This window comes from Crocodylus porosus, unplaced genomic scaffold (genome assembly GCF_001723895.1).
Source record: "Crocodylus porosus isolate Cpor-Errol unplaced genomic scaffold, CroPor_comp1, whole genome shotgun sequence".
NCBI classification, from domain to species: Eukaryota; Metazoa; Chordata; order Crocodylia; family Crocodylidae; genus Crocodylus; species Crocodylus porosus.
In genome coordinates this window covers 32,423,252-32,431,823 of record NW_017728912.1, presented here as the reverse complement: position 1 = coordinate 32,431,823, position 8,572 = coordinate 32,423,252, and the positions used below count along the sequence as shown (strand labels likewise).

The window sequence follows — 8,572 nt, the reverse complement described above, 5'->3', positions numbered from 1 at the left end:
AGCTGACTTCCTGCCCTTTGGGCAGGGGGCTGGACTCGATGATCTCTCGAGGTCCCTTCCAGCCCTGATGTCTATGAAATCTATGAAATCTATAAATAAGAAGAAAAAATATGTTAACTAATGTAAGTTTCATGGCTTGCATTTTTTTAATATGGAGAACTCTCCTCAATTTGACCTCTATGGGATTTTTTAATTATGAGGAAATGTTAAGTTTCACTCTTCTGTGGTTGGCACATGGTAATTTCCTTGAAGCTTAGTCCAGTATGAAATTCTTTAGTTAATATACACCTAATTTATTTTCCATCTTCCATTTGATTTTTGCTTATATGGCTACTTTTAATAGAGTGACCGTTTCAAATATTAATTTTCCAAGTGAAGTTCTTCAAAATGTTAATAAAGTTTTAAACTATATATTATTTATTATAATTATTTATCTGGTTAGCAACATAAATTAATAACCTGATTTAAATAAAAATAGCCTGAAATAATCAAATACTTAAAATAGTAACTTTCAAATTCATTCCTTATTATTCTGTTTTAATATTTTGACTGTTTTAATGCAGTGGGATTGACCGGGAAACAAACTTGCATTGAAGTTTTGCTTATTGCTCTACCCCTGATTAAAGGGTAGGGAACAGATGGAGTCTTGTAATTAGAAAGATACTTTATTTAATATTGCTGAATAATTTTTCAGATGAATGCACTGGACACACTTGGTCAAACAGCTTTGCACAGAGCTGCTTTAGCAGGTCACTTGCAAACCTGTCGCCTCCTGCTGAATTACGGCTCTGATCCTGCTATCATCTCGTTACAAGGTTTCACAGCAGCACAGATGGGAAATGAAGCAGTACAACAGATTCTAAGTGGTAGGTAAAAATAAAGACTGCATATTTTAATGTAGACTCCTGTTCTTTTACAGTTGTGATAATTTCTCAGACTGCTTCTTCTAGTATTGTGTTGTACCTTCAGCAGATATGTCATATCTTCATTATCCCATCACACATGCACATACAGGTGCACACACACTTGAAGCTTACTCTGAATTTGTTACTCTTTACAGGTTCTTCCCCACACTCTCCCAAGTGAGGTGTTTAAATTTTGAAAAATATTAAACAGGTCATATTTGTTCCACGCCTACAAAGAAGCAAGGAAATAACAGTGGCAGAGGATTGGTTTGTTTTAATTTATATCATTTAGCTGTCTCAAAAATGAAGATGTAGGAATTGCCCAGAATAGTTGCACCTTCCTGGGAATGCTATACAATTAAAAAGTGAAATATACTTAAAACCTTTTGGATCTTCCTATAGTTTTTTGTTTCAGTGATAGGGGTCTTCAGCAGGAAAGACCTCTTATAAATTCAGGCTACTTAGCTATGCTTGTTTGAAACATTCCCCCACCTCCCCAGTTAACTAACCTGTTGATAGAGTTTTAGTGCATATGTATAAAAGATGCATCTGCATTAAGTTTAAAAAACTACTCAGTGCTTGCACTACATATAGTCATTTGTTGCTTTTAGCACATAATTCTGCTAGTCATGTTTTGTTTACGTTTTGAGGTTACTTTAAAAAAAAAAAAAAGAGTTTAGAATTAATAAAGCTGATTCTGCTTTTTTAACATGATAACCATTTTGAATTATTCCTGAAAGAACAGTGAAGAGGATTTTTTTTCAATTGAAAATTATTCTTGTGTAATAAAAATGGTCCAAGAGGGGAGAAAATGTTTGATATATCAAGTGGAGTAGTCTGAAAGGTACTTAAGCTTCTAATGCCTTTAAAAACATGTTATATATATTTTATTATTGGTGCTCTTTAACGTAGAAGGTATAAGCAGAAAAATAGGGATAGCTGTTAAAACAAGTGAGCTCCCATGTCAGATGATTGTCCAGTAGCAATATATTTTTCTCTCTCTCGTAAAAATCAGGCAGACATTTTTAACACTAAATGTGAAACAGTAAAGAGATGCTTGAAAAGGCCACCACCTTTTTCATGGAGGAGAATAAGCACCCATTTAATTTACTTATTTCTCATTAATTGGCCTTTTCTACAGGAAAAAAAAGCTTCTTTCTCCTTGGTGTGTTTACACACAGATTCATACACACTCACATCCATGGACACTCAGACATCCACCTAAAAGATGGAGAAACAAGATGTGTGTACTAGTTTGTGATGTCTTCAGGACTATGTATGGCTGTTGTTAGTTGTCTTGTTGTGTGTGCATATTTTAATACTAGCAAATGACTTACAATTTTGGTATAAATACCTAATTTTATGCAAAATATTCCTATTTTTTTAATATTGCTTTAAATATCTTTTAAAATAGCAAAAATATTAAGCCTGCTTTGATGTAAAGATTCTTACCCTATTCCTTTAGTCCTGTGTATAAGTTTATTGGTTAAAATATGGTCAAGTAGTCTTGGTTTTTTACCCACACTTGAAATAGCTGTGAGATCACAACCATGAAAACAGCTTTCTGATGACCTCATGGCTGAGAAGTCTGCCTTTCCTCAAACTGGTACTGAAATTGTGGTTATGATCATTAAATGTAAACATGTAATATATGAAAGCTCATAAAATGGGATTATTAGGAAGGGTTTTAAGTTTCTGTTAGAAAATGCTGTTTGTTTTTCTTCTATTAAAAAGTAAGTATATTTGTTTTTTTCCTCGGTGCAGCTCTGTGAGTATTCAGACCCTTTCTATAAACAAATTCCAACCTCTTGGGGGAGTTTAATTTTAATTTCCCAATATAATCAAATTTATTTTGCAATTGAAGTCAGCATCTGGGCCATCTCCTATTGACTGGGGGGTGGAGGGAGCTGAATTTCAGACAGCAAATGAGGAAAGCGACAGCTGAAGAGCAGAGTCCCAGATGTTGTTCTGGACTCTTATCAGCATAGTAAGATGCTTACCAGGTTTATCTCCAACCTTCTCAAAACATTGAGGAGGTTGTGGCCAGTGCAAGGTGAGGTGGTGAGGGATTGAAATTTTAACGTTTTCAGAAAAAAAGTGAACGTGATTAATTCTATGACTTATCTAAAACCACTACTGATGGGGAGTCTGCTGTTTCCCCTCTCTAGCAGTATTTCTTTGCATCATTTGCTAATCTCCACACTAAGTCACTGCTAGTGGTACTTGTTTCTTGAGCTAGTGCTACAGGCAAAACAAAGTGTTGGCGGCTCACATGTTCCTTCGTATAACAGAGTTGGGATTCCATGATATGCCACCTGTCAAGAGCGTCTCCTCCCCACCTGTACAAGTGGGTTTCTGGATATACCTTTCACTTCTTCCCCATCTCTTAGTATATCTTCTCCACTGAACACAAAAGCAATGGGAAGGCAGATTAGTATAGCTTTGTGTCAGCAGCTGGATTGTCTGCTGATTTTCTAGTCTCTAACTTCCTGCCTGCTATCTTACCAGACTTCTTCCAAAGCCATGTCTTCTGTCAGGAAGAGAAAGCCAGATCTGCAACTGAGCAGTACTACCTCAGATTGGACTGGTAAATTAATACATGTTTAAGGGAACACTTCACAGCCCATTTAAGAATTTAGATATCTATTTGTACCAGTTTTTCCTTCATGTAGTATAAAATATGATTTTATTAAGTAGCAAGGTAATTAATTTAGAAAGAATGATAAAGATTGTAGGGGCATCAGATCAATGCGTTTCTGCTTTCAGAAAGTGCTTAGATGAACTATCAATCTTCTTAGAACACAATTCTTTGCAGCTAATGTTATATAAAGGCTTTCTCTTTATCCGAGACAAGTTAACTCTGTTCTTCAGAAGCATGCTTTTCAGCACTGCAGGCCTAAAGCTATCTAGAAAGTGTGACTGCTGGGGCAGCATGCTTGTGATTTAACGGTATATAAAGACCTACATACCCAAGTGTACTCTCAATCCCTTTCATTCTGCAGTAGACAATGGTCTCAAAATCAATTACGTTATATTACAGAAGCACTTATTCCTCAAATTCTTTAGCTGGGGTAGCATAAGCAATATATCTTCCCACTATGAAAAGCCATTTTTAGTAAAGCGACATAAAAAAGCACTAAGGTTGCATAGAAACCACTCTCAGCTCATTTTTTGTCCTGAAAGCTGAAAGTATTGATGAGCTCCAGGGTCAGCAAACTCATCACTCCTTTACATGCTAGCTCTGCTTCTGTCCCAATCTGACTGTCTCTTGCCACTGGATATCTTTGTCCCCACACACCTGTTTTTCTAATAGAAAACTTAGGCGGAGGAGGAGGCATTTGGGCAAGGTGTGGTGCAGAGAGTATGTGACTGGCTGGCTTGAAGCTAAAACCTGTAATTATTTTTTTAATAGCAATTAAAACAAAAGTACACATTAAATGGTTTTATACCACCCTCTTGTTCACATTAACTTATTAGCTATCCACTTAATAAAATGGGAAAAGAGATTATGTTGTTAGCCAGTTTTGGAATTGGAGCACTATTGTTACATCATCAACATTGGCCTAGCTGGCCAATCAGAATACCCCTCCAGACAATCATTGCCCAAACAGGTTGCTGTATTCCAGAATCCAGAATCATTGCCCAAACAGATTCTGCTGTATTCCAGAAGCCAGCTCAGTCCCTTATAAACAGGTGTATTCACTTAGGTAAAAAGCAGTACAATTCTCTTTTAAATCATTTAAGTCAGCAGAGTGACCCAAAGCCCATGGACACCTTCCTTTGATTTCACCGGGCTTTGGATCAGGCTAAACAAGAATATACTTCCTTGAGGAAGAAAAAATTATTCCCATCTGCTAAAAATTTCAGAAGTATCCAAGTTCCATTTTAAATAGTAACATAGTCATGTAAGCCTAAACTATGTTTACTTTCAATGAGATTTGGCCCCGTCTTGCCTAAGAGACTTCTGAAAATGGAGCGTTGGCTCTCCACCATCACTTGTGTACAGTTTCTAAAAATTCCTTCAAAGACCTTTTCTGTTTATAAAATATATGAGACTGAAGTTAAGTTAGTATAACCTCATCTTAATTGTGAAATAATACTAAGCCAGAATATCAAATTTTCTTTCTGTGTGTATAGAAAGTACACCTGTTCGCACATCTGATGTGGATTATCGACTATTAGAAGCATCCAAAGCTGGAGATTTGGAAACTGTGAAGGTAGGACTGTGTGAATGATGTATCCAGTTTGCAACCTGTATTACTGTTCAGGAACCTAGCTGCCAAAAACAACCTCTCCATGCTCATAGCGTCTGATGACATTAAGGGCCTGCTTGGAGACATTTACACTTAAGCATACCCTTTTTTGCGAGAGAGTGCGGGTGTGTGGCATAGTTAGTTACCCCCAAGAGTACCTTAGTTTAACAAGAGGGTACAACCAAGTTGGGTTTATTTGTACATGCAGACATTAGAACACAATCTGTAATAACCCACAAAGCCCCACGTAGAAATCTAATAATAGCATTACCACGTTCAACAGTGCAACTTAAACCCCGACTCCAACAGTCTCACAAAAACCCTTTGGGGTAAAAGTCTTCACCTTATGCACAGCCCAAACTACCCCAGTTGGCACGTGGCCTTTCACCATTTTACAGTCAAACTAACCACACTACCTTCTGTGGACTTTTAAGTGCAACTCACTGTGTAGCAGCAGTTAGTTCCTCTTGCTGCTGGTTTCTCCTTTGTAAAAAAATTTTTAAAAAATTAAAAAATGAATCCTTCTCCCAGCTGCATGCAAATCAGGTTTTGCCACAATCTGCCTGGGGCCTCTTTTAATGGCTTTGGGAGCACATTGGGGAGCAAGGCTTCTTTCATGGTCTACCCATGGATTTTGCTCTGGGCAAAATGGCCCAAAATGTTGCAGCTCCTCTCTCCCACTTCCCTTCCTGCTAGCACTCAAAACAGTCTGGGGGCTGTAGTTCAACCCAGCTCTCTGCATCTGGATTTCATGGGTTTGGAGTGGCCCTACTCATTTCTGCTTAACCCCTCACAACCCAGGGGCAGGGTTTATTATTCAAGTGACACTTCTGAAGCAAGCCTCATCAGCTTTTATTTATATTTTTTCCAGTGTGGAGCAGCATCCTCAAAGCTAATTAAACCAGTGCCTATCCTCCAGTCTTGATCCAGGGCTGGAAGTAGATTACCAGTCAGGAGCAGCCCTAGGAAACCCTTTTCATTGTCACAGTTTTGGAAGAAAAGATCTCCTCAACCTAAGGAGGGTCTGCATGACGCAAAACAGACCCCTGAGACCCTTTGGCCCATGTGAATGATAGATGAGACTTGTAAGGAACCAGCAGCTTCAGCAGCATCACCTGTTCCTAAGATGTATAGGCCCTAAAGAATTTCTGTGAAAGCTTAGGGTAGCCCAGATCATGGCATACCAGTTTTGTCCATCATCAAGACTTACAACTTAAAAGAGCAAAGGGAGCACACCCATGTGGCGCCCCTCAGGAGTCATGATTCCTTAGTACTCCAGTCAGCTTATGGGCCTTTGCCATTGGCACACTCCTTTGAAGTGATGGAACCAGGAAATGAACAGGTTGCTGTATCAGCTTAGTATGGAGTACCATTATCCCAGTCCTGCCAAAGTAGCCCACACCTGACACTGCTCATTTAATGAGCCTACTGTTACTGAAACTCTCCCTAGCACTGGATCCTATGATGTGGCAACACCATCTTCAGGCCCCGCGTTGTAGTTCTTCACAGGGTCTCCAGTATGCTTGGCATAGGTCTTATCCTTGTCACCAGCTAAATCCTGTGTCTGGATGCCAGTCTGAGTCCTTCTGAGGCATAAGACTGACAACTCTTGCAGTACTTACACACTGTAGACACTCATCCAGGATGTGGTACCATGTGGACCAGCCTATACACCCCAGAACCTTGGAGCAATTGTGTACATGGGATCAACCATGTCAGCCTGGCCCATTAGTTGTGGGGGTTTCCAACAACCTCTCCATGCTCAGAAAGTCTGGTGACTTCAAGAACTTCTGCTTGGGGACATTTTCACTTCTCCCTAGATCATTGCAAACAATCACTGTTGATAGCTAGGGAAGAATCCAGAACCTATCCTCCCCGGTGCAACATTTGTGAACTCAGTGCCCCAGTTTCCAAGAAGTTGTGAAAAAGGCTGCACACACATTGGCATTTTCCCCAGAGGAAGTGTCAGAACGGTTGCATTGCCTCATAGATATATTACACAAAGGTACTGGGACCGTAATGATCCCAACCAAAGTGACTTGGGAAATCTCAGCATTCTGCCACCCTGTGGCTAAACAGACAAGAAATACAGAGTGCAATGTAAGAGCATGAGTAACTTTCCTCTCATCCCAACCCATCCTCCGTGGTTATTGCAGCTGTGAATAAGAAAGCTGAGTTGGCAAAGAACAGGGAGACCAAGATGTTAGACCCATTTGGCAAGAGGGCCTATTCATCAGGTAGTCTGCAGCATGAAATAGCTAATTATCAGGCTATTTTAGCCTGATACACCTTGCAGGTGTATGAGAAATTAGCAAACTTGATGAAAATGGTTATTCTGTGCAAAAGGGAAAGCTTGATGCCTTTCATCTCAGAAGGACAGTTGGTAGCGAAAACAGCCCTACAGGCAGTATCACAGGTAGATCCATCACATCAGGGTAGTTATATACTGATAACTTGCTACTGGGAAGACCCAAGCTACAGTGGAAGACCTCCTGTTTGAAGGCACAGCCAATAGGTTTCATCCAGGATTGAGGGAGCCATGCATATATTGCAAGATCCAGGGTCCCTGAGAGTATTTTCCCCCTCATACAAACACAGGTCCAACGAGCCCTTTATTTTCTGAGGGTTGCCTTGACTTTAAAAAGGTTGAGAACCCCTGACCTAGAGAAATTCAGAGTCCCACCTACAGGTATTTGGACATTGCTTTGGCATCACCTATTAGTGAGAATGTGTTTATGGACAGTTACTTGAAGAACAAAAGTTACTTATCGAGAACTGAAGTCTATAACAATATATTGTCCAGTTCTTCAACAGCTTTTACCCCCTTGATAAGAGGGGATCATGGAGAGGTAGCATATAGACATATTCTAGAGATAGTACTGAGTTTCTCGTTTAAGCATAGGATGTGAGACATGCCCACCAGTGAGAATGTATATGTGGACTGTACATCTCAAGATTATTTAAGCTTCCCTTCAAAAAAGGGAAGAGAGAGGACCCGGGCAACTATAGGCCCATCAGTCTTACCTCTATCCTTGGGAAACTCTTTGAGAAGATCCTCAAGGAGCACATCTGTGATGGGCCGGCTTCAGGGATGATGCTCAAGAGCAACCAGCACTGTTTCATTAGGGGCAGGTCATGTCAGACCAACCTGATTGCCTTTTAAGATCAGGTCACAAAGGCAATGGATACAGGTGTCGCTGTGGACGTAGTCTTTCTAGACTTCAGCAAGGCCTTTGACACCATCTCCTACCCCATCCTCATTAAAAAACTAGGCGACTGTGGCATCGATGCCTACACAGTCAGATGGATTGCAGATTGGCTCAAGGGTCGTACTCAGAGGGTGGTGGTGGACGGGTCATATTCGACCTGGGGGGAAGTGGGCAGCGGAGTCCCCCAGGGCTTGGTCCTTGGGCC

The 8,572-nt window shown here is 40.1% G+C and overlaps 1 protein-coding gene across 1 annotated transcript in view; it reads left to right on the top strand.

Moving 5' to 3' along the window:
- Positions 1-8,572, top strand: part of TNKS (tankyrase) — a 213,750-nt gene that overhangs the window by 160,973 nt on the left and 44,205 nt on the right. The window contains exons 13-14 of the mRNA XM_019533970.1: positions 695-866; positions 5,043-5,122. Coding sequence (XP_019389515.1) covers positions 695-866; positions 5,043-5,122 — 252 coding nt within the window. The remainder of the gene's footprint in view (positions 1-694; positions 867-5,042; positions 5,123-8,572) is intronic.